This window comes from Oenanthe melanoleuca, chromosome Z, assembly GCF_029582105.1.
Source record: "Oenanthe melanoleuca isolate GR-GAL-2019-014 chromosome Z, OMel1.0, whole genome shotgun sequence".
Classification (NCBI taxonomy): domain Eukaryota; kingdom Metazoa; phylum Chordata; class Aves; order Passeriformes; family Muscicapidae; genus Oenanthe; species Oenanthe melanoleuca.
In genome coordinates, this window is record NC_079362.1 from 59,935,519 (window position 1) to 59,962,228 (window position 26,710).

Here is a 26,710-nt window from a genome sequence, read left to right on the forward strand (position 1 = left end):
ACTCTATTTGCCCTAAAGCAGAGATAAAGCTGTCTTTCAGCTACAGCTTCTGAATGTATGTTGCCTATGGAATGGTTCAAGCTGTCTGAGAGCAACTGCCTAGATTTATTCACAAGTGACTCCCAGGGAAACAGCAGCAAGAAGAAAAGAAACTGCGTACACTACAAATTTGAAATTAAAGATACTGCCAGAGAAGGTAACTGAGCTTGAGAAGGCATGCTTTTCTTACCAACTAGCAATTCTTCATTAGCACATCCAGTCTGGTTTGCATTAATCTATTGGACAGACTGTTCCTGCACAGCAGTTACCCATGGGCACAGAGCAGACCTGGTACCACACTCTGACAGCAGGGCCCTTCCCTGTGATGAATTTGCTTCACAGGTGCAGAATAACGATGCAAGCAAACAAGGTTATCCCAACACTTACCAAAGTTCTGAAAAACTCTTTCTATATTTCTCACAGTTACATCTACCCTTGATAGATAAGCACTGGCACAGAGTTGATACAGCAATCGAATCAGCAGCATGGTCTTAAATTCCTTTGATTTAAAAACTGGGGTAGTCTTCTCGTCTGCAACATTTTGCAAAGCAAAGCAAAATGAAAAATATTGAATGTGGCAGCACCCTGCCAGAACAGCACTGGGGGACTCTGACAATTATTATTTTGCAAGTGCTGTTTTGCAACACTGTTCACATGTTTGCAACCAGAAATTGCCTAAGAAACTGAACTGCTGTTTGTGGCTCTTTCTTCAGTCACCTTAGGAAGCACTGGGGTGGAGGTGATGGGAATGGCAGCCCCCTGCAGGACAGGGAGCCAGTCAAGTGCCCCTCAAGGACAGTGAAAGAACTTAATGTCTCCGGCAACCCTTACCTGAGGGCTAGTGACTTACAACCTTATTTCATAATCTTCATATTTAATTAAAGAACTGACTCTTGTTTTTTTCCTAAAGAGAAAAAATAGCATGGGGTATACCAAAAGAAATACAGTCGCCCTAACTCATTAAACAAATCATCAAATAAAACTTTGTATTGCCTCACCTGTCTCTACAATTTTTTATGTATTTATGTCGTGTTCCTCCTGTGCAGCATTATTTTCTCCATAAAAAATTAATTGTTAATCCCAGTTAAAATGCTTGACAGAAAAGATGAAATTCAAAATTCCTGATTTTATCTTTTCACAGAAGGGTTTCATGATTCTTGGAAATGTATTTTAAAACCAAAGCAGTATAATTCTTCATTTCAAATGATAATGTCATATTCCCAAAAACAGGGGATGGGTTTTGATTAAAATTGCAGGATAGAGCTTTTTGACAGGCAACTTCAAAATTCTGTATGTTAGATTCAGTTGTAAATGAGCACAGGAGGGGAATACTCTGGGCTAAAAACTTCTCAGTTGATGGAGGGATGTAATTTCAACTCACTGAGCCTGATATTCTTCCCAGTGGAGTCAAGCAAAAAAATCCCATTGATTTCAAAGTGGAACTAAATTAAGTGCTTAGTTTTAAAATGAGTTGCCAAATGGCAAGCCTATCAGTCAATCAGTACAGGAGATGCCTCTTAACTTTAGAAAATTAGGAGTTTTACTGTATCTAAAAGTCATTCATATTTAAATTAACTCAGGATATGTCTGAGCTTTGCTGCCTACTCCATGAGTCTAAAGTATACTGAAATCACATTACTTACAGACATTACACAATTTACTTTTCTACGTATAATTCTACACTGCACTGTGTTACATTGAGAAATTACTGAATCACATAGCAGCATATCAAGCCTTAAGAAAAGCCAGAAGTAAGTTAGCCCATGTGCTAATTCAGCTTTCCTGTGAACATACATCCAAAATGTGCTCCAGTGACATGATTCTGTGATTCATCTGAGAAGGCCTTTATCGTTCCATTAGTGGAATGAACAGTACCTGAGAATCCTTGCTACTCTACATGTGGCCCAATCCCTTATTTCCTAAATAATATTCACACCTCCTTCTGAAGGCTAAATATTATTTTTTTTCTCAGGAGGGATTTTTTAAAACAGATCAATATCTAAAACCTAATTATACTTACATTTGCAACATTCCAACAATATGATCTGGGTTTACTATTCCTGTTTTGCTACTAATGGATTACAAATGTTCTCCAATTTGTGCTGGCCTGCCTAAAGAAATGAATACCTGATTATTTTTTTCCAGACATCTTTGCATTTTGAAGCATTTCCTTTATGCAATGCAGAATGTGCATAACCTTCAGTGAAAATTGTGAATTCCCAGCACTTCATTCAGTGTAAATCCTGGGTTTAAACTCAAGCCTACACAAAATGGTGAGGATATAAATGATTAATCTCACATGGCTTATATTGCATAGAGCCCAGGCAGAGACAGGGACAGTCGAGTTCTCTGAACACCATTCTGCAGGCTGACAGCCACCCGTACCTGATCTGCGCCGGTCTTTCTCACCACGCAGAGTACAACTGATTCTGCAAAAGAAGTATTGATCAGCCAGACAACAACCTCCCTGAAAGACCTTAAGATGATTAGGACAATGCTTTACATCATGTGCACTTAATCACGCAGTGAAACAGCGCAAAAAGTTCTTTAACCATGTCTCATGAGGTATCTTGATATACTATTTACCATTAACAACTTAAATTCTGATTTTTCTTTTTCTTTTTTTTTTTTTTACTGAATTATTGATCTTAGTATTCCTTAATACAGTGGGTTTTATGTGCACAATTTCCTAAGTTGATCTCTTCCCAAGAAAAAAGCACATGACAGAACATGTGAGGCTACACGGACACTCATGTGCTACCCGACTGGGCCTGAATTATGGCATCTCATTCAGCCCCGAAATCTACAGCTCTTCAACAGTTTTCAACTGCCCATGAGACCACCAAGAAAAGAAAGTAACTTCTAACGATGGAAACAAAACATTGCTGCCCTCATCACCAGCAGAACTAAAGTTACCCATTTTCTGCCTGCTCATGATGGTTATTTAGAAACAGCAAAACGCCTCAGATGCTTTGGAAGCCCAAGGTATTAATTAGGCACTGGAAGAACAGGCTTTTGTAGTCACAGGGCCTTCTCTCCTCACCATTTTCTTATCTTCCTGCTCCTCTTCAACTATCTCTGACATCCACCTTGTTGTAGCTGCCAGGCACAACATCAAACCTGTGTTCCAGCTGCCTAAAGCGCTGGCAGCACCGACAGCTTCTTTGCTCACTTTGTGGTCTGAGGGGTACAGCCCCACCAAATAAAGGGGAAAAAAACTACAGACAAAGCCTGTCACTGCTGATTTAAGGTTAGAATCAAGATTGCCTGGCACAAAGAGGAGCTACAGAAAATACGTCTGTCAAAACTGAGCACAGTAGAGCCCAGAGAAACTTAAGTATAACTCCAAAACAGATGGACAAATTTTCATAGGCTGTGCAGAAAGCACATATAAGGTTGTAACAGATGATGAGTCTGCCAAATATCAAGTCCTTTCTCCAAAGTATGAAAGAACTAAAGATTTCTAGCCAAATTGTTTACAGAATTTAAAATGAAAACTTACTTTTAAATCTTTTTATGAACTCCTTTTGAGAAATAGCCAAACAATTCTCACTTAAGCTTCCCAGAATTCAGGTTGCAGCAGACAACCAGAATGAAAGATGCTAGCTGGGATGGTGAAGGTCTGGCAAAATAATCAGGTACTGCCAACCAGGTCTTGCACCAAAAAGATACCTGTGCATCACTAAGTAATGTAGGTATTTTCAGTGCAGGAAGCTGATTAAAGTTTTCTAAAACCAAGCCAATTTTACTCACAACATATTCTTGTTTTTTTTTTTTTCCCCAGGTTCTGTTGGTGCTTGTCTTGTGTGTTTCATTACCACACAATTCTTCTAGTTACCCATCTAAGCTGTACAACACTTTGTACAACACTTACAAATGAAGCATACCATGCAACTGGACCCTGAAAGAAGGTAGCAAGAATGTAGAGAACATGAACAAATCATAGGGGCAACTCTCTTCTGCAAGTATCACAAAAGAAAAGGGATAGGAATCAAACACGTAATAATTTTAGTATGCTGTTAATTTCTAACTATAAACACTACAATTTGAACAGAAATATTATTCACACTCCACTTGCTGGTGATTCTACATAGATATATTACCCTGATGGGCTCATTTTAGTTTTCACAGGACTGAGCACTTTAACAATACCTTGGAGGATCTTCTTGCAGATATCAAACCCCAACAAGCATTCCTACTACTTATCAACACAAAAACTGTGATGAAACAAAAACAAAATCACATGAAACAAAAGTGTTTATGATACAGAGCAAATTTGCTTTCTTTCACATTTATTTATTTAAATGGTTAGATTTTCTTTGGTACTTCCATAGTCCCACACAATATACATTCACATTACTGTTAGAGTACACTTGGATCCCAGATCACACCACTCAGTAGTCAGTCAACCATAAGTGGTCAATGTCATACTCGATCCAAATACAATTAATACTGTAGTTATTGTATAGTGCAGTAAGCATTTATGGAGTTCAGGCTACCTACATAAAATCATAGAATATATGAGCTGGAAGACACTCATCAGGATCATCAGATTGAACTGCTGGCCCTGAGGAAACTGACTCCTGACAGGAATCCCCGAGTCACATCATATCCCCAAGAGCATTGTCCAAACATTTCTTGAACTCTGTCAGGCTTGGTGCTTGGACCACTTTTCTCAGAAGCCTGTTCCCATACCCAAACATCCTCTGGGTGAAAAGCCTTTTCCTAATATCCAACCCACATCTCCCCTGACACAACTTCAGACCATTTCCTTGGGTCATGTCACCAGTCACCAGAGAGACGAGATCAGTGCCTGTCCCTCCTCTTCCCCTCATGGGGATGCTGAAGAGCACAGTAAAGTCTCCCCTCAGTCTCCTCCAGGCTGCACAGACCAAGAGACCTCAGCTATCCTCCTATGGCTTCCCCTCCAGACCCTTCAACATCTTCACGGCTCTCCTCTGGGTATGTTCTCTAGCAGTTTATTGTCTTACATTGTAGCACCCAGAATTGCCCCCAGCACTGGAGGTGAGGCTGCCCCAGTGCAGAGCAGAGCAGGACAATCCCCTCCCTTGCCTGGCTGGTGATGCTGTCCCTGATGTCCCCAGGACACTCTTGGCCCTCCTGGCTGCCAGGGCACTGCTGGCTCATGTTCAGCTTGCCATGGACCAGAACCCCAGGGCCCTTTCCATGGCACTGCTCTGCAGCCTCTCATTCCCCAGTCTGTCTGTACATCCAGGGCTGCCCCATCCCAGGTGCAGAATCTGGCACCAGCCCCTGTTGAATTTCATATAGTTGGTGATTGCCCATCCACTAATTTGTCCATGTCTCTCTGTGGGGCTTCTGTGCCTTTAAGGGAGTTCATAGTCACTCCCAACTTAGTCTCATTATCAATAATACCCTTTGAGTTCTGTGTCCAAGTGATTTATGAAGGCCGTGAGGATCAAGCTCCACGGAACCCCACTGGTCACCAGTCTGATGCAACACCCTTTACTGTAACTCCTTGTGCTCTACCCATCAGCCAGTTCAACTTCAACTCTAATATCTGAGGAAAAGAGGAAAATGCTAATACAGATACAGACTTGAACCTTTCTGTACTCTGTAACAATTCAAACCAGGATTCCAGTCATCACTTTCTGGTACATCAAATTTAACGAATTACTATACCTACTTTTCCTGTGCCCAAATAAATTCACAAATGAAAAAGCAAGGTGAAGGCCATGACAGTTTATTAGGGAAAACTGTACCTGTCTGATAATGTTGTAAGAATACATATCACAGCTTAATTTCCTTCTGGATATGAACATGTCATTAATACTAATCTCTTAAAATAATTCAACTGAACCAAGATCAATTTCTGAACAGGTCTTAATACCTCCATGTAGAATCAGTTTGATTGTAACCTGATCTAATTACTGTAAAGACATTTACTAAAACAGTATCTGGCTTAAGCAAACATTAGCCATGGAAGTCAGCTCAAACCTAGCTCATCACTCTGTCACGTAATTAAATGACATATGGCAAAGCAGAACTACTGCTGGGAAGAGCTGTTAGGGGAAGTGGTGAATTTTGAATGTAGAATGAGACACCATGAGGAAGGTAAAGAGCAAGTCAGTCCTATGACTGTGGTCCTTATTTTATGGTCAATCTTGCTTGCAGAACTGTTTCAACAGGCTGGAAATGGAGTCTTTCCTCACTGATTGTCCTTTCTTTCACAAACACTTCATTATTCTGTGTTTTACTGCTTTATGTATACACTAGAAGCACCGCCAAACACAGCTTGTGCAAAACAGCTATCTCCAAACATTTGGGGATGAATCTTAGAACCAAAACTACATTCTTACATATTATTCCTCTGAAACAGAGGTGTAGGGTTAAACTACAGAAACTATACATTTCACTCACAGTGAAAGAACTGCACATTTCTGCTGCATAGGTGAGGAATGATTTGTACTTAACGGTAACTGTTGCTCAACTTCCTTTTCCAGGCTTTCATTTGTTTAAGCTATTTTTGATTAATTCAACTAAACATAAAAAGAAACATTTTGCTTCCTCACTAAGTTTTGTTATTTTTGTTTAGGAGAAAAAAGATAGGATAAACAAAACCTGTCTTTCATACTGACCTATAAGAAGGAAACCAATAGGTAAGAAATACAGACTTCAGACTTAATTCAAGGGAAATAAGCCATAAACCTCTTTAAAAGATAGTGTTTACATATATATAAATGCACCCTGCTTGTCAAAAATATTTATACAAAAATTAAGACAATTGTTAATTCTTGAGTGTTACAAACATAAAAGTGCCACCTGTTCTCCAAGTCAGTTCAGCCAAGACTTCAGACCATTTATATTACTGAAAATCCCCGAAAACTTTAAACTTAGTAAACTAATGAATCACAGTGGAGTTTCAACTCAGACAACTGGCAATGCAGATATAAGTCTGAAGCTAAACTGAATCAGCAACTGAACAAAGAGCAAATAATTTGAAACTTAAAAAAGACGTTGCAGCCACATAGCATGCATTAATATCCCCTTGATATATGCAATTTTTATTAGGCTAGCTCTTCAAATTTTCACTTACAGTAATGCTGTATACCAAAAAAAAAAAAAACAACAAAAAGAACAAACCAACAAACCCCACCCCTCACTGTATTATTTATTTCAGAAAGGGAATTAAGTGGTGTATTTTTGTACATGTGCTTAACATCCTAGTACATGTAACAAGTAGTCTCGATTTCAAGGGAAAGTGTGAATAAATTTAACTTTTCCCTTTTGAGCCAACATTTGTAATAAGAAAGTACTTGCTATGCAAAATGGATGGCAGCTGATTTTTTTCCAGTCAGTGTGAGGTTTCATCATCAGTTCTTGTCATAGGTATCAACCCTTCATTCATTTAATCATAAAAATGTGACTTACTAGAAAAGGAATAGAGTCTAAAGGCACAGAATCACATAGCTGCTCTAGTAGGAGTCTGTAAACAGAGAATTGTTTGAAGTTAGGAAATCCAAATCTAGGAAAGTAAAAAGGCATCTGAAGCAGGCTTCTACCTAGCCAACTTCCTTAAATACCCAAAGGGCTTTGAGGTCTACGAAGTATGCACTAAGATATTTCAAAAAGCAATAAGGCAAATAGTATACTCATTATTTCAAAAAAGTTACAATGGTGTAGGCATACACAGTATAACTTAGTTACAATGCATGGTACTGTTTCTACTACATAGCCCTATAACTGTTTCCTTTCTACATAATCGGAGATCAAACCCGGGTTCCAGGTGAACATAAACCCATCCTTGTACCGCCATTTACCACTGGCAACAGCTCTTCAGCAGCATTTGCTTTGCTGCCTGGGTCACGTTCTTGCTGAACAAGTCCACAAATCAGAGACTAAACACTGTCATACTTGTGAAGAGCTTCTTCTAGCTTTTGTGTCACTTTTTGAAAAAAGAGTATTTGCTGTTGTAGGAAATGCTGCATCTGTGATTTAAAGTCCCTCACACGAATTTTGTGGAAATGATTAATTTCTGCAAGGGTTGCAAAAGAAATAATGTTACAACGTTCTTGAATGCCCTCAGCTTTTTGGAGCTCCATCTTCCCCTCTTCCACGTGCCGCTTACTCTCCTTTACTTTGGTAAGGGCTCCTGTGTAAAGAACAAAATGAAACAGTTGAACTGTGAGGACTCAACTACTGAACTTTAACAAGTGATTTAATAACAACGATTTGTATAAGGCTTATTCTCAGTGTATTTATAGGTGTGCATATACATATGCGTGGATGAAAAGGAATTAAACAAAAGCTTTTTCATGTAAAAAAAATCACAAACCAGTGGATCCTGTTTAAAAAATAAAACTCAACACTTTTTTAAGGCTTGAGCATGCAAAAGTTACAGATGGTGTCTTTCAGAGAATAAGTAATCACTATACCAGCAGAAGAGTTAATGAAAGCATGACAAAACTAGTCAAATTAATTAAAGCCTACATAAATACCAGAAAAATAACCTTGTTAAGAACTGGACTGTGTGAAATATCCCTTTTCCCAATCCTTGTGAAACATCAAAATATCTTAATACACAACTCTCAATATATGTTTTTGCTTTTACACCAGAGGTACTCCAAAACTAATTACTGATTAATAGAGAATCTAAAAGTTTATCTCAAAATCACAGATGCCCAGGTAGACCTTACGCTTACACAGTGCTGTAAAAAGTAGTAGAAAAGCAGAGTTATAAAACTGACAATTCTCCCAAGCAAGTAGCTAATTGAGGCACCCACATCCTACAAAAGCAAAATATCATCCTAAAGAGACCTACCCAAAGCAGACCCATAAAATTACAGAATACCAAGATACATCTTAAGACATTCATATTCTTGGACTCGGAGCAACTTCTTTGCCTTAAATATTACATACTTACTTTATTCATATAACTAAACCAAATCAGACTAGTACAGCTTTTATCACCTCACTGGATTCTTGTCCCTTTAAATATTTGTAATGTCATAACTCTCCTTTCAGATTACACTTCTTTCATGTGACTACAGGGTGCTGCCTGAAGGCCAAGGGCAGTGCCTGTCTCAGGGGCTGCGGGGCAGAGGCAGTGTTCCTCACCTTCCTGGCTCCCATGGCATGACAGTGCTAAGAGCTTGGCACTGGTGGCTTCTGCTGACTGACCTCATCAACTCCTGGCCCCAAAAACACCACTGAAAAACGTTTTCCACATGCAGTGGTGGCAGCAGGGACACTGTGCCAGAAGATCTGTGTGTTGTCCACTAAGGAATAAGGAATCTGTGAGATAGCGTATGATCTGGAAAACACTTAATCTCTTCTGCAAAAAGAACACTTCTTTCAACAAATTTAGGCCTTGCAAAAAATTTTTCTGCGCTCTGTGGGCACAAGAGGAATCCATGCACAGCTGTGAAAAACTGAAATTTGGGACTTACTGGAAGCCAGATGTAGCTGGTTAAATAAACATGACAACTCTTCAGTTATGATGTGGGAAGCAGTTTTAGATGTTATTTCTATTTTCTATGACCAAACTGGAAAAGAAGTACTGAAATTCACATCAGCAGCTGAAAGCATAATTAAGCTCTGGAGCATGTATAATCTTTAGATTATTTTATACCAATAAAAACCATACATTACCAAACATGACTGCTCTCCAGAGAGAGGAGGGGAGAGGAGCGGAGAGGAGAGGGAGAGGGAGAGGGAAAGGGAAAGAATTTATAATTAGTGAAGGAATCCAGTGGGAAAGTACAGTACAATCATTAACACTACTTTATGAATGCATATGGATGGTACTGGTCCTGTAGTGGAATTTCCTTTAAAAACTGGACAGACTACAACCAGATGTCAGCAATAAATGACAAAGCTCCCACATACGCTTATGTATAAAGCTATACTTTCATACTGCTTGGGTTTTTTTTTTTTAAATGCCTTTAAATGAAGTTTTAATTATTAGTAATATAATTAACATTAAAATAGAGGGGAAATTTTATCTTATTTTAGGACAATCAAAGAATTCTCCCTAAACATACAGAAAAAAGCCACATGTTTTACTTCAAGAAGAAATTAATAATTTGTTTTAAAATGTCATTTTTTAAGCTGTTCAGCATTGACTGAAGTTTGCAAGACTTAGTTTTGCAAATCCAAGTAAAAAAGTGATTAGTTTTCATGGCTTTGAGAGCAGATTAAGTAATAAAAAACTCCCAAATTTTGTCCAAACATCTTTCCATAATCTACATTTTTTGTATTTTAATCTATGTGAGCAAAACTCTGAGCTGGAACAGAGATGTACTGATGTAGAAGGTTCAGTGATTCAACCTATAGTAAGCAGGAGAACAGGGAACTGGGGACTAGAGAACAGCCTTTTGTGCACATCCCTCTTGAAGAGAAGGGTCTTGTGCAGAGATGCCTCACTAGGTGATGGCAACCCCTAACAACTCCCAGCTCATAACTCTGGACCTGCTGCACCCCAAGCTGTATGCCATGAACCCCTCCAACTCCATCCTCACAAATTGATCCATCACACTCAGTGCCTAATCCAGCACCCCACAGCTCCTGCTGCCACCCTTGTGGGATGCTGGGGTGAGCAAGGCCCACCAGTCTAGAAGTACATCTGCAGAAATTTCTCACAGTTTCCGATTTTAGTTATGTGAATATCTAGTATTGGCTTGGGCCATCAAAAAAAGCAAGAGGTATTTAAAAAAAAAAAGGCTGAATCATAGCAGTCCAAGAAAAGGCTAAAACATATTTTAGGAAAAAGAAACAGAAGGAGCCACCTCCCAATGTACATTAGCTCAAGGAAGCCTCCTGCAGAGTACATGCCTGGGATAAATATACACCAGTGCACTGTTCCCAGAGGGATGGAATACATAAAAATAAATTCTTGGGCTTTTTTTCAATCCAGACGTACAGATTCTGTTCAATCTTGCTCATGCCTTTAAAGACCTTCTGCCAGGAGTCACTTTTCAGTGATCAGGACTAGCTTTCAAACAAGCAAAGAGGGTCTGGATTAAAAATGATGCAAAAAACTGTGCTACATCTATTTCTGTTCTTAAAGATGGGGGAAAGCTTATATGAATGCTATTTGCCATTGCCCAAAGCCTTAGAGTAAACAGACTCCAATGCTCACTAAGAGTTTAAGAGACTCAGATTTCAGTCCCTGCTTTGAAATATGATACTTTTAACAAGGGACATTTGTGCTAGCAAAATTTGTACTAGTGTATTATACTAGAAGCCAAGAAAACAGGGACAATGTAGAGTTCTCAACAGAAATAAATAATTTCAAGCCATAAAACACAGTGTACTAACAGCAACTTAAATGGGTGCTGAGGAGTTATAAGGAAAAAAGAAAAGCATGACAGTAAGCTAGTCATGCAAACATGAGATTGCTGTAAGGTAGGAAGAATGATATACATTCAGGGGAAAAAAAAATTCTGAACCTGAAAGCACTAAGTTTGGGTCAAACAATCTATTTTAACATCATCCACAGTTTTATTCTAGCAACAAATGTTTTGAGATTGTATGAAATGTCAGCTAAGGATAGGTATGGACCCATACACTCATTCCCTCGACACAGGAAGTACATGTGTACTCCTATGAACCCATGCTGATGTTTATGTGTCTTCAAGTCCAAATCACAGCCTGCAATGTGGCCAGAAGGAAGAAGTTTTGGGCTTCCTCTCTTGCAGACTGCAATCCAGACTGCTTTTCACTCAACTCCTTAGTCTCCCTAGGAAGGCACACCTGCCCTGTGCCACAGGTGAAGCTGTGAAGAGGTGAAAAGGGGAGGATGGTACATCATTAGCAGGTATCTCTGCTCTCTTCACAAAACATCCAAACATCAGCTCTCGAGTGCTGCATGCAACCCACCCGAGTGAAAAATCAGCTGTGTCCAAAGCTACTTATCCACACAAAGACTAGTTCAGGGCAGGAGCCCTTTTTTTTGGCTCTCTATTGGCAGTGTTTACTACAATGACATCTGTTTCATGGCTGGGCTTGCTCCACTCTTAAAAAATACAACAGCACATTGCTGTAGCAGCAGCAATTTAACTGCGTACAGTAATGCTGCATATGGATGAAACATGAAGACATTCAACACTGCTGAACACAGCACCTGAAGCACTGGCAGGCACCTGTTGAAGTCACTGGGGTCTGAAATTCACAGTTTGTCTCAACAATCCTTAAGTCACCAATATATCAAAGTCTTCAGTATCTCACTTCAAAATATTCAACTTGAAAACTCACCCAGCTTGAAGGTGCCAGGTTATTTTTTTATATCCTATGATTGTAATGCCTTTATCATTGCAGCTATTAAAGTATGTATTCGCTTCAGTGATGAATTATACTAAAACAGAGCAAACACATTTTTTATGATCTCTCAGCAGCTGTACCTCAGAAATCTCGTGCAAATAAAATTATCTATGCAATAAATATTTCATCTTTCTATTATCAGCAAGTTACAAAATAACATTTTGTGCAATACCTAGTAGAAGGTAAAACAACATACATTTCTATACCATTCATCTGTCCAACATATTAACTACTCTAATAGGATGCATGATGTGTCCTTCAAAGCACCTTAATGAAGAGAGAGCTTTGAACTTTTAAAAAAAGTCCCTTTATTTTTCTTGTAAGAAAACTAAGAAACCATCTCTAATGGAAATGGAAAAAAACATATTCATGATGCTGCTTTCATAAAAAGATGCAAAACCAGATAATGTAAATATAAATATTTTCTTTTTCCTTATTTAATGATGAGATTATTTAACTACAGATCTTTGGTTAAAGATTTGAAAAAACAAACTCTGGGTAGCTCACGTGCATGGAAACATTATTTCTAATCCAGCAGAGTGCTGCCAGAACAAGTTGGTCTACATGGTTGTCTCGCTTACTCCAGATCTAGCAAAGATGTTGTTACAAGATGTCTCAAGTGACTAATCCAATAAAAGAATGCAAGTGGCCTGGGGAGAGAGATGATGCCTTAGCTTTATCAGTGGCTTAGCTATGTGATCCAGGTCAGCCCTGGGTTACACAATCATTAGCTCCAACACAGGGAAATTGCAGAAGCATTTCATGAGTGTCCTGGTTTCAGCTAGGGTAAAGTTAATTTCTTGTCAGTAGTTAGAGTGCTGTGTTTTGGATTCAGAATGAGAATAGTGTTGATAATACACTAATATTTGGGTTTTTGCTAAGGCGTGTTATTCCAAGTCAAGAACTTTATTTTCCTCCCTCCTAGTCTCATGCTCTGCCAGAGAGGAGGCGCACAAAAGAAAACTGTAAGGGAGAATAGTTGGGCAGGTGATTGGAAGTGACCAAAGGAATATTCCACACCACAGAAGTCATGCCCAGGTTATAAACTGGGGAGAGTGCCTTGGGGTGAGTTTATGATACTTGTATTCCCAACCGTCTCTTCTGTTGGCGTTGAATATTGAGTTCAGCAGCTTTAAAGACTGGTTCCAGGAATGAAGGGGAAAGAAAAGGTGCAGAGTTTGTTTTCAGATCCTGCACTTGCTCCCCCACATCCTAAACAGACTGTGTTGTCTGCAGTGGACAGAAGGAGAGAGCTCTCTTTTAGTCTTAGTTAGTTTCTGGCTAGCTGAGGCAAAAAGCTCCCTGAACTGTGGTTTTTTGGTTTTCGGGCATTTTTTGTTTGTTTGTTTGGTTGGTTGGGTTTTTTTTGTTTGTTTTTTGCTTTGGGGTTTTTTTAGTTTGGTTTTGATTTTGTTTTTTTTTTTCCTCCTTTCTCTTGGAATTGTCTGAACCTGCTCTGGACTGAAAAGCCAGAAGGGCACTGGGAGCTCACACCTGTGGGCCCACCAGGCATGGCCTGAGCCGTGGCATTTCCCAGCACGGGAGAGGACTGAGAACAGCTTGAGTGAGCTGGGCTGTGACCCACAGAAGGCACTCCTCTGAATCTGTCATCTCTTCACAGCAGCAAAAGGTTTTGTTGCTTAGTACTGTTCATTTTTGTGCTGGAAGGTGCTTTGTCCGTTCAATAAAAAGTCTTTTTTACACTTCTCTCCAAAGAAATATTTCCCCGAACAAATTAAAGAAGGAACTACTTTCCTAAAAAAACCTGTTCACAAGTTTTCTCCCAAATTTGCCCTAAACCAGAATACGGAAACACAGCAGATCTGGGCTTGGGAAGGGGAATCTGCCATTGGTGGTGAGCAGCTGCATTGTGCATCACCTGTTTGTTTCCTTTTTATAATCACTATTATTATTTACCATTATTATTGCATTTTCCATTAGTATAAATTATTAAACTGTTCTTATCTCAACATATAAGTTTTACTTCAAGTCGCCTCCCCATTTCACAGAGGTTGGAGTGGGGGGAAAGAGAGGAAGGGGTTGACCGAGCAGTTGCTCGGTGCCTAATTTCCAGCTGTGTCCAACCATGACAATGAGATAACACACAGCGTGAAATCCAACTCTGAAAAAATCCCCAAACTTCTCCCTCTCAACTGAAAGTGAAATAGTTTGCAACAGAGATTTTGCTACATTGACAGATTATTTTCTTAAGAATGCTCTGAGCACTGATTAACAAAAGAAGCCTACATTGAGATTCTGCAAATTCTTTACATTTTCTGGCCAAGATTTATAATGGAAAGCTGCATAATAGGAATCTGCCTGAAATTAAAACCAGAAGACTTTTACAGTAGAGACTGAACTAAAAGAAATGTCACAGGGAAAAAGTACCATTACAGTTATTAATATCGCAGTAAGTTGCTTTCTAAAAATCTGGTTTCACAGTTTTACACCAAAAAAGCAAGTGATTTTCAAAACCAAAGGCAAAATTCTGCCACTTGCTTTCTGTAAGTGCTAACACAATGGTTTTCAAACCCAGTCTTTGCATTTAAAAGATTATATTCTTCTCCCTAAGGGCACAAAACCATTTTAACAACATTCCCTTTTCCATAGTGAAATGTCAGAAGTATAAAACTTACATAAAACAAACTGCAATTACTTTGGTGTTATAGAGGTTTCTGTAGGTAAATGAAAATGGCTATAATGCTTTTAGAACTGCAGCCTAATCATAGTTAAAGAAGCTAACTTTGCTTTTCATTGTTTTGTTGCCCATTGCCCAAAAAAAGCCCAGAAAACATAACACTATCCTGTAAATTTAGGTGTCCCACCCCGAGGGTCTCTCTAGGCGTGAGACCTCCTCAGAGAGGACATTCAGGTGGTCAGGAGTCTGGCTTCTCTCGGAGTTCCCAGCAGGAAAGCTTCTCGAGATGACCTTGTGTTGTTGCAAGGCTATTTATTTGTCTTATCTTCTGAAAGGTTTCAGTCAGCCCGACACAGGTCTGCTCTGCAAGGCGATCATCACAGAACTGCCCACGGGTGGGCTGTGCCAAATCTTTTATACCTAAAACTACGTATACAATGTTTACAGACTCTTTCCAATGCCATGCAATCTCTTTACAATGTCCAGTTCTGTCCCCATACAATCTGTGGTTCCCAGGATGCATCCCCAACATGGATGACATGAAGAAGAAGGAAGAAGGAGCCCACCACACCCAGGTTCCTCCATCTTGACCACATGGCCCTTAATATAAACAATCCAAAAATCTACTTATTCTACATTCTAATATTCTAATTTACACTATGCTACCTCTGATGTTTTGTGATTCTTCCCTCAGTGTTGGCAAACTCTCCCAAGGAGCTATATCCAGCCCCTGCAGCTCTTGGGCACAATTTGGGGGTCTCAGAGGGGTCTGCCATGGGGGTTTTTGCATCCCCAAAGGAGTCAGGGAGATACCCTGGACTCCCACATTTAGGTTTATAAATTACAACACTCTGCTGACATCTAGATCAACACTGACTACTATTATTAAAATCAGACATAATTATTTCTTTTTTCAGTTATCCTGCTGCAAAGCTTATTGAAAGCTGACAATAAAAAACAACATTCTTCAGTTCAAAATGAAGTCACTTTTAAATCTATACAACTCAGGAGCTCACACATAAAACTGTCTTTGCTAGATATTTCAGAATGTTAACTAGGTGTAACCTCATCTGATGGTCTAAACTTAAAAATTTATTTAATTAACATAAACCAAATTAAGAATGATGCTAGAATGCATAGTGTAAAATGTCAGTTTTTCAAAACTATCAGAGTTACTGGGGGTCTAACTAATGTCTGATATTTTAAAAATTTTAAATAATATAATTATTAATATCTGACTAGACTCATGAGCATACATCTGTCAGTGTACACAAACAGAAGAAGAGCATATAGAACTGATTTATTTATCCAAATCTAAGGACTGTAATCATACCTGTGCATGTTCAGAGAGTGTAAAATTATTACACTACTGAAAAAATATTTAAATTTTCACATTGTCAATGTGCATTTCAGTTCCAGAGTACCCCAGAGGAATCTACAAGCTTTGGTGTGCAGTACCTCTAGTACAAATGTTTTGCTGGGCCCCGCTACACCACACTGCTATGTGAGCAGATGCCACAGTTTGCCTTTGGAGGAGTTGATAACAGAAAATGAGAATAACACAGTCGAGTAAATGGAAGAAATAGAATTACCATTTTAATGCATCTACAGCCCCACAGAATGCCACTAACAAAATTTCTAAAAACCCCAACAAAACATAATGCTAGGTAGCCACACAGAAAAAAAAATGTGTAAAATGAGATTAATATTTTTCGTTCAAATCTCGAATGCAGAGATGTGACAACTGTTATCTTCTGATGTATTGCACACTAGCAGTCCAATAAGCAAACAAATGACCTAATTTTAGGCACTAAAGCATGTCTAAACTGTGTTGGTGAATAGTTTTGACTTCACAATCACCTACAGTAATGTCTGAAACGAAGCCCACCTGGAATCATTTGAAAATAAAATCCAGTTAAACTATGTGTACAGCTGTCCATTATCACCAATATAATATTTTGCAACACAGCCTGAGAGGCAAATGCTAACTAATGCTGGGTTTGCCCAGTTCTACAGCACTCTGTACTTTTTGGCCATTTAAAAGAGTTTTTCTTTGGTGTGGTTTCAGCTGGCAGTGCAGATTAGGGAGACAGAAAAGAGTGAAACATAAACTAGGCTGTTGACCAGAATACAGTAAATTTGCCCCTTAGAAAGTATGCCAAGTTTTTCAGGACTACACTTGAAAATTTAAGCAATTGCAATTTGCAAAAGTACCAAGATGAAACCTTTCAGTCATTTTTAGTACTTCTCATTAGTTTACATCTAACTGGGGTATCAAACAAGCTTTTTAATACAGAACTCTGCTTTTCCAGAATTGGATTTGGTCTATTACAGTTTGGTTGTCACAGGTTTTGAACACTAATTTTTTCCAATTAGGATGCTAGGAAGAAGCATTTTATGTTAGAACAATGCTACAGATTTTTAACAGCTTTTGTAAATGTCCTGTTCATGCTGCTGACTCCAAGTCAACAACCATCAAAAATTATGCTGTCCATGGACAAAATAAATTAATTTGCAGTAGAAATGGCTAACAACAAATGAGCAGAAATGTCTTGTCCTCCATCTCCAAAATGGATTTGAGCACTATTAGATTAAATGCTGACTTCCTTCAAAAATTTTGTAAGATTTATGGGATGTGATGGACAGGGGAAGACAGATAACACTTTGTATCAACAACCATACACTACTACTGAGAGAAGTAAATATAAATGCAAGTTCCACTAACTTGGAACTACTTTATTGGGGAACAATGAAACATTTCCTTTTCGATCTTGTTTTCTGTTAAGGCTAAAAAGGAAGCAAAGAACAAATACAACTTACAGTGTTGGCTTATCTATTATCACTACTGTCCTAAGATGAGCAAATAAAGCAGTTTAACATAAATTCATATGAAAAGAGTCAAGATGCAAATGAACTGCAAATACTGGTTTACTTTATCCTAGTATCCTTTAATTGCCCTCTCTCAGATTTCTGAATGCTGAAGTTTCTTTATAAGAACATAAAGAAGTAGAATTCCTGTTGCAGGAAAAAATACTCAAGGCAAGCCATCGTTAATGCAACCAATTACAATATTGTTATATAATACAAAAGCAGAACATGTGAAAATTGTAATACAACACTATATTCACATTATGGAAAGGAAAAGCTTCTTTAGTGTACTGCTAGTAAGGCAGCATAGCTATTCAGGCATATAAAGATTCAAAATCACAAAAATTCTAAAAAAATTAGAATAAGTTGCTTTTTACCATTGGACAACATAGCAATGAAAACTCTGAATCACAGGATGAACCTGCTTTCCACATTGTTAATGAATGAACTGCATGTAGGTACAAAAAGGGTAGTTTAGTTCATTATGATTACAGAAGTTGTCCACCCATGATGTGTACTTACTTAAAACAAAGGCTGAAAACAACACACTTCTTCCTGTTCTGCTACAGTAACCACCCAAAATCACTGGCAAGAACTGAACAGATTGTTTAAATGTTGGTGGATTGTTAGGGGTTTTTCTTCATTTTATTTAAGTCCTCATGGCTATCATGAAAGATACAAACAAGACTGCATAAAGCATGTGCTATTTGTTTACTCTAGTCTGCTGATAAGGCTCATGTTTGGGGACTCAGGCAAATACAATTTCTTATTTTTTCAACCAAAATTTTCAAATTCTGTGCTATTTGAATTAGGCAATTTCAAATACATAACGTGCCAACTGGATAACTTTATACGGTCTGCACTTACTGACTTGGCATTTCAACTGTTCAAACAATGTCTAACAATGAAGTCATGGAAAGACACTGGAAAGGCTGAAACATGTCCTTGTTTCAAAGGTGACTTTCAAACTAAAAAGTCAGTCAGCTTGTTTGCTTTTGGTAATTTGCTAACATAGAACTGGAAGAGTTCTGTGAGCTTCTTTCTATTTTCTGTCTACCAATTCTTGTCTTCTGTGTTTGGATGTAAGCTATCAGCCAGACTAGGAGCACCTAGAGGTTCAGGATAACCATCCCACTATACAGACTCTTCATACGTCACTCAAAAGACACTCATACATCACTTTGTTTTTGAAATAGAATGACTTCCTCTTTCTACAATAAAAATTTTAATTCTTCAATGACTACACTGTTCTGCTACTCCCTAGTTGCTCACAGGGCCACCCCAGTAGACAAGGCCTTAATGGTGAGCACATAGAATGGGGTACTTTCGGTGATCTGACTAAAAATCTTGATGCAAATTTATATTTATTTAAATATGCACTTGCCTGCAGTCAAACCTAGAGGTGTGAGCTCCAATCTCAATCCAGAACTTCTTCTGTTACGACTAAGAGGGTAGACTGGACAGACTTTCTGGTGTGCAGTAAAGCATACAGTCTCTCCCATGGAAGGAACAGCTATGGTCTTCCTCTGATACCAGCAGGTTTTGAAAAAAAAACAATCCACTGGTGTTTTATTAGCCATGAAATGTCTCTCTGTTACTGAAGTTGTATGATACCAGACTAATTTCAAAAGGTAATAGGAAAAAGACCCATCACAACAGCATGAGTCTTGCTCCTCAAGAAAGCCAAAGAGATTGTGGAGGAGTGGAAAAGAAGAAAGAGCCACACATTAAAAAGACTCATGCATCTTTCAGGCAAGATAGGCCTTTATTTCCTCTTCCTGTTTAATTTTCTTCAAGCAAAGCCATTCTCAGTTTTAGTTGTTTACTCCGTCCTCTGACTTCACACCGACTGAGGCAGCTGTAATTTTATACAGTTTTTAAATGTGAAGATTCTTTCACATTTTAGCTCCATTTCCTTGAGGTTACCTTCAAATATTGTGAGATAACATTAGGTAATGCAGCAGCAAGCAGACAGTGTTACATTATCACTGTAACAGCTATGGGGAGGCTGACATGGCAAAAAAATAGAAGTCATCCTGGAGTAGTACATCCTTTCTCACCAAAACTCTTACACAGATGAAATGTCCATCTCTTTTTACTGCTGCAAGGGTCATCTGGCTAGGATTACATGCCTAACTCTTACCCAGCAGCTACTGGGGTTGAAGCTCATGCAAAGTGTATGCATTTGAGGGACAGAGGAGGAAAAAACCCTAAAAGGAAAAAGAGAGATGCGAAAAACCATCTCTGCACAACAAATTGAAGAGCTTAGGAAGTAAGCATGAGAGCATGAGAGAAAAGCACTGCTTTTATACTGTGATATAAAGTTTTAGGTGCCAATATTAACCAGACTGATTTATTCATTAATTCAAATACCTGGGGGGAGGAAGGAGAAGGAAATGGAAAATGTTAGAGAGTTCCAGGTTTCAGTGCTGTTTGGGTTTCCTGGTGCTTTAAATTTTGATGCATTTCCATCTGGATAGATTCTTCACCTACAGTTTTGTAAGACATTCTAAAAACACAGCAAGTGCATTCTTTAAAGCCTATGTCTAGAATTAAGTTTGCTTCACGTAAATAAGACAATTTGCCTTATTTTACTTTTCACAAACAGTGACCAAGAAACAATTAATCATTCAGATATTTTTAAAAATAATTCTCTTAAATTCTGGCAAGCACATTCTCAGGCAACATTTAGACCACTTTTTCAAATCTCTTTCGTAAAAACCATAACCAGAAGTTTGTCAAACATTATCATCATAATGTTAAGAGAGAAGAAATCTGGAAAGCAGAGATGAAACATCATGTTAGTCAGTATCTCTTACACCTCCATAAATCACAAGAGTCCAACTATAGTAATTCCTAAAACAAAACTTGAAAGAAAGGAATCCAAAACTCACCCAACTTCTCTACTCTCACTAAGAAAATATGAAGACAGAAGACATAGACAAGAATGAGCTAGGAAATTAGCATATGTTGTCTACAATTCCCACAAGTGCATGAATTTTCTGAACTTGAACTTGCATGGGCCTGCAGTGAACATTTGTGTTCAAGATTACAGAAGTAGGAAGATTACATCAAGTTGAGCAAAGCTTTAGCAATTAATACATAGAAATTATTTCACCAAGAATGCCTAGGGAATTTCCCAAAGCAGATCTTAAATGCATAAAAGAGAAGGTATTATCTATTACAAATGGGAAGCTGCCTTGCTTCTCAAAATTAAAAAAAACGGAACCAGTATTTCTTGAAAGATACACCAGTTCTACAATAGAAAATTACAAAATGCATCTTAGTTTTTTGAGCCTCTGGTACTTAATATCCCTCTTCTGCAAATATTTTGCTGGAGGCTAAAGAAAACTATGTACAAGTGTATCTGTCTAATATGCATCTTCCATTCCAAAACCCCACGTAAACACACAAGAATATTTTCATGCAAGCGCATTAGAAGAATTCATCTACAAGGGGTTGAGGGCTAGAATTATGAAAGTATTGGGGTGTTTGGAAGCCTGAGACAACACACTGCCATCGTCTGCCTTATCCAGACACCAGTTTTCCCTAATCACTTAGTTTTCCAAGCAAACCTACAGAACAACAAGTTGTTGTTAGGGATGCCTGCCTTGGTACTAATATGCTCCATGACAGCCTCAGTGGGACTCTCAATCCAAGTATTTCCAGATGGAAATGTGACGCTTCCAATTGGGCACTCTCTTTGCTGTAGGGCTCAATTCAATGAACCATCAGATCTGACCTAGGGTGCTCCTGAAACCAAGAAAGGTCTCAAAACATTGACCTGTTGATCCTTGACTGGCATGTGGAACAGAAATGTTCAAATACTTCTCTGTCTCTCCTGTAGCAGGAACTTTAACTCTTCCTTCCCTACAGAAAATTCCTTAAACACCAGGAACTCAAGATGAAAGAAAAGGAGTCATTTAAAAGAAAAGAGGAAAAAGAATCTTCTAAAGTATCATATTGAAGCTCTTGCCATTTCACAAAATATCAATTAACAATATTAATAAGATAATGAACAGTTTGAAAATATTTCCACAGTTTGTTGGTACACATTTTACACTAATTACACAAATCAGATCATGTACAGTGTCCTCAGCATAGAACACAGAAAGATCTGAATCCCAAAATAATTAAAAGCACAACAGTTAACATACTTTCCTGGTAAGATGCAGACAAAGCAACAGCAAGGATTACATAGCTTTGGTTTATAATTCTAGAGAAAAAAACAAAGCCCACATAGAGAGAAACTTTTATCTCTGTGGCTCTTTTTGCAGAAGTTGCAGAAACTTTTTAAACAAAACCTCAGACATGCAGAGTTCTCAGTCCATATCACGAAACGCACTTAGAAATCACGTTCAGCAGCTCTTCAGCTAACTGCAGTACAGCAAAAGCGTAACAGGACAAGACAGTTAAAATTATAGAATCACAGAATATGCCACGTTGGAAGACACCCACATGTATCACTGCATTCAACTCTTAACTGTACACAGGACATCCCAAGAGTCATGCCAGGGTGCCTAAGGGTATTATCCAAATGCTTCCTGAAACCTATCTAGCTTGGTGCTTGGACCACTTCTCTCCTGTGGGCCTGTCCTAGTGCCCAAAAACTGTCTGGGTGAAGAATCTCTTCCTAATATCCAGCTTCAACCTCCCCTGACACAACTCCAGGCCATTCCCTTGGGTCATGTCACCACCAGTCACAGAGATCAGTGCCTGCCCCTCCTCTTCCCCTCACAAGGAAGTTGCAGGCTGCAGTTAGGTCTTCCCTCAGTCTCCTCTTCTTCAGGAAGACAAAAAGACCTCAGCTGTTCCTTATCAGGCTTCCCCTCCAGACCCTTCAACATCCTCATGGCCCTCCTCTGGACTCTCTCTAGTAGTTTAATGTCTTACATTGTGATGCCTAAAACTGTCCCCAGCACTGGAGGTGAGGCTGCCCCAGTGCAGAGCACAGCAGGACAATCCCCTCCCTTGCCTGGCTGGTGATGCTGTCCCTGATGCCCCCAGGACACGCTTGGCCCTCCTGGCTGCCAGGGCACTGCTGGCTCATGTTCAGCTTGCCATGGACCAGAACCCCAGGGCCCTTTCCATGGCACTGCTCTGCAGCCTCTCATGTCCCAGTCTGTCTGTACATCCAGGGCTGCCCCATCCCAGGTGCAGAATCTGGCACCAGCCCTTGGTGAACTTCACACAGTTGATGATTGCCCATCTCTCTAATCTGTCGAGGTCTCTCTGCAGGGCCTCCCTCCCTCTGAGGGAGTCAACTGCTCCTTCCAGTGTATCACCTTAGTCCCCTTCCAGTCCTGAGTCCAAGTCATTATGGAGCTGTAGAAGAGAACAGGGGTAAGGATGGAGCCCTGGGGAACCCCAATAGTGACAGGTCCCCAGTCTGATACCTCCCCATTCACTGTAACCCTTTGTGCCCAGCCCATGAGCCAGTTCTCACCCATTTCATAACGTGTTTTGTCCAGAAAGATACAGTGAGAGAGGGCAATGAAAGCTTTACTGAAATACAAAAATATCACATCAGTTGGCTTCCCTTGATCAAATGTGTGGATTACCTTGTCATAAAAGGAAGACCCAACAAGCAGGACTTTATTCTCATGAAGCTATGCTGGTGTGACTAAGGACTGCATTGTCTTTCAGGTGTTTTCCAACACCTCCCAGAGTAATGTTTTCCATGATTTTACTGGGCACTGAAGTGAGACTAGCAGGTCTGTTGAAGGGGTCCTCCTTCTCGCCCTTCCTGAGAACTGGGAGGCAGCTGGGACCTCTCAGGATTTCCAAGACTGCTCAAAAATTATTGAGAGGAATTTTGTAATGACATCACCCAGCTCTTTGAGGATTCTTGGATGAATCCTATCGGGCCCATAGATTTGCAGGGACCCAGCTTGATCTGAGAAGGTCGACTGGTAAGTGATCATTCTCACACTCACGGTCCTCCACCTCTACACAGGCATGTTTGGGTACAGCTGCCTTTGCTCTTCCATCCTTCTGTGGTCCAAGGGAATATGATCTTGGGGCTTATCCAAAGCAAACAATACATTTGGATTATGTAGCAAAAAAAAGAGCATAGTCCTAACTCCAGGGTTTATAATTTTAAAGGCATAGCCATTTAATCAATGTATCAGTCAGGCTGCTGCTTCTGCCACTTGTAAGGGCACTTTGGTCTCATTTTACTGCTCAATGAGGTTATACACTAGAAAACAAAACCCTTGAAGAAAGACATATCAACTCTATTTTTCAGATATTTCTTATTAAAAACACAGTTTCGTATCTGTTGACTACACAAACAGGTATTTTATAAACTATAGGGACAATACTATTTCTCAAAACTGGCAATAACCATCCCAGACAGTAATTTTAATACAAAGCCTTTATGTTGCAAGAACACTAAGCAGTTCATATTTTCATCTGAAGTTAACAGATTGGAATTGAAAAGCTGTACCTTTTTAAAAGTACTCTTAAGAGTAATAAACCAGCAATATATGGAGTGCAAAACATGACTCAGTCTTCCTCCAGTTTGCTGTCCTGTAACAACAGTAACAAACACTCAACCCACACAACTAGTAATCTGAACCCAGAAAGTGTGTTTCAGATAGAAAGATGCTGAAAGGGTAACAGGTGAGCAACATCTGTTCATGACAATAAGGGCAAAGGTTGAACAACTAAGAACACTGTAGCAGACCATTACTCACCACAAGATGCTTGGCTGACCAAAGATGCCCCAGCAGCCTTAAACATCTCATCAGACTAATGCTGCAAAACACACACCTCCATGTGCACCTTGAACAGGGTGGTCAACCAGAGGAGTACCTGCATCCTCATATTACCTCATATTCATTACCTAACAGACAAGACAGTTAAGATACCTCACATACCTCAGAGTAATAGATGTTTCCATACCATTTGATTTCCAGGGTTTGTAAACAAGCTCAATAATCTTTAATGGCAGTTTAGTTAGACATGGTCGCTTTCAGAGACAGCAGCCAAACACAGCAACCTCTGACCAGCAAAACTCCCTACGTTTAGGCCTCTGGCACAGAACAAAATTGCCACTGGCGTGCTTTTTGTATTTCTAGTGAGAGTTTATCTGAATAAACACAGAAAGATTGAACACAAGGCTAGCCAGCCAGGGCAAGTTTATACTCTGGTTCCTATATGGGTTGCATACCACTGATACACAAAACTTAAATTGCTTCAGGAAACATAGGGTCTTACCTTTCTGCACATGGATGATGTCTGGAAAGTTGGCCAAATGACCCTGATATAGGGCTAACAAATCCATCACAGGATCTAGGTCCTGCCGGGGCTGATCTGCAAAGAGATCCCCGATGGCATCATAGGCTTCTGCAGTGAAGGCTATGGCTTGGTTGAGGCCAGCTGAAAAGGCCTGCTGGTCCAGCTCGAATGCCTGACTGAGGCACTTGAAGGAGTGCCCCACCTTCTGGTATTCTTTCTTGAAACCAGTGACTTGTTTGCGGGCAAACTCGTTGGCTGTGTGATTAAGTTGCAGGGCACTCTCATCCATCTTCTTGGTGAAGGCTTTGAAGCCATCCACCTGGCTCTCCACCTCCTGCAAGTCCAGGCTGGCCCCAGGGCCTGTGGGGACACTGATGGTCAGAAAAAAGTTGGCACCCACCATCTCGTCCTTCTCAGCCTTGCGCTTGCCCTGCTTCCAGGCCTTCTCATCCGTGCTGGGACAGGTGAGGAAGTGCTGGAAGGCATCACACTGAGCCAGCACGGGGTGGCTGCACATGTGGTCCATCCACCAGGCCAGGCCTTTGCGACGTTTAGAGATGAAGTCCTCCTCAAAGCGGCCAGTGGCCTGCTTCTCAGGCAAGTGGGGCACGGAGATGACAGGGAACTTCTCAGCGAGGCGCCCGTACAGCCAGTCAAAGTGCTTGTAGCGGCGGTGCACCTGCTGCCCGGTGTGGCTCGGCACCAGCTTGTAGGCGATGTAACTCTTCATGCCCTTGAATTTGGTCTGTTTGGTGGGGTCCTCGATGGAGCACTGGAAGGGGTAGGGGTTCTCTTGCCACTCGGGGCCCCTGGGGCCCAGCACCACGCACAGCTTGTCCCCGTCCTTCACGAAGCCCGACGCCTCGCCCAGCACGAAGGCCTCTCCGCCGGACTTGACGAAGGTGGAGAAACGATTGAGGTTGCGGCTCACCGTGGCCGAGCTCTTGGCGGCGCCGCCGCCGCCGGGCGGGTGTGGGTGTCCCGGTGGGTGCCCCGCTCCGCGGGGGCCCAGGGAGGGCTCGGAGCGAGTGGACAGGCGGTACCGGCCCGAGGCGCCGCCGCCCGCCGCCTCATAATCGGGGTAGGAGCTGCCCAGGGCGCCCGGCTCGTCGGCCACCGTGGAGCTGTCGTCCCAGTCATCGTCCCAGTCGTCATCGCTGCCCTGGCTGGGCTGGTAGGAGCCGCCGTAGGGCGGGAAGGGATACCCGGCGGGGGGCGGCGGGAAGGGCTCGGGCGGGGGCTGCTGCGCCGCCGGCTTGAAGGCGGCGGGGGGCGGCAGCGGCTCGAACCCGCCGACGGGGACGTTTGCGTAGCGGGCGGGCGGCGGCGGCTCGGCGGGGGCGCGGATCACCTGCACGTAAGAAGCCGGGAAGAGCCCGCGGTCCCCGCGGCTGTTGACGCCCTCCAGCCACCCCTCGATGTCCTGCTCGCTGCACAGGCTCAGCACCTCGTGCTCCCGGAGCGAGATTTCACCGGGGTTCTCCGACCTGAAATCGTACAGCGCCCGCGCCCGCAGCGCCATCGCCGCCCCCCGGGGCGCTCCCTGCGCCGCCGCCCCCTCACCGCGACTCGCTGGCGGGGCTGCAGCACCAGAGTGCCGCCGCCCTCAGGCTCCTCTTC

The 26,710-nt window shown here is 40.8% G+C and overlaps 1 protein-coding gene across 1 annotated transcript; it reads right to left on the reverse strand.

Annotated features, from left to right (window-relative positions):
- Window positions 1–4,296: 4,296 nt before the first annotated feature.
- Window positions 4,297–26,710, reverse strand: SNX18 (sorting nexin 18). The gene is made up of 2 exons (XM_056514063.1): window positions 25,070–26,710; window positions 4,297–8,173 (listed from the first exon to the last, which is right to left on the reverse strand). Exons 1-2 carry the CDS (start codon window positions 26,610–26,612, stop codon window positions 7,920–7,922), a joined length of 1,797 nt encoding a protein of 598 aa, XP_056370038.1. The 5' UTR covers window positions 26,613–26,710; the 3' UTR covers window positions 4,297–7,919.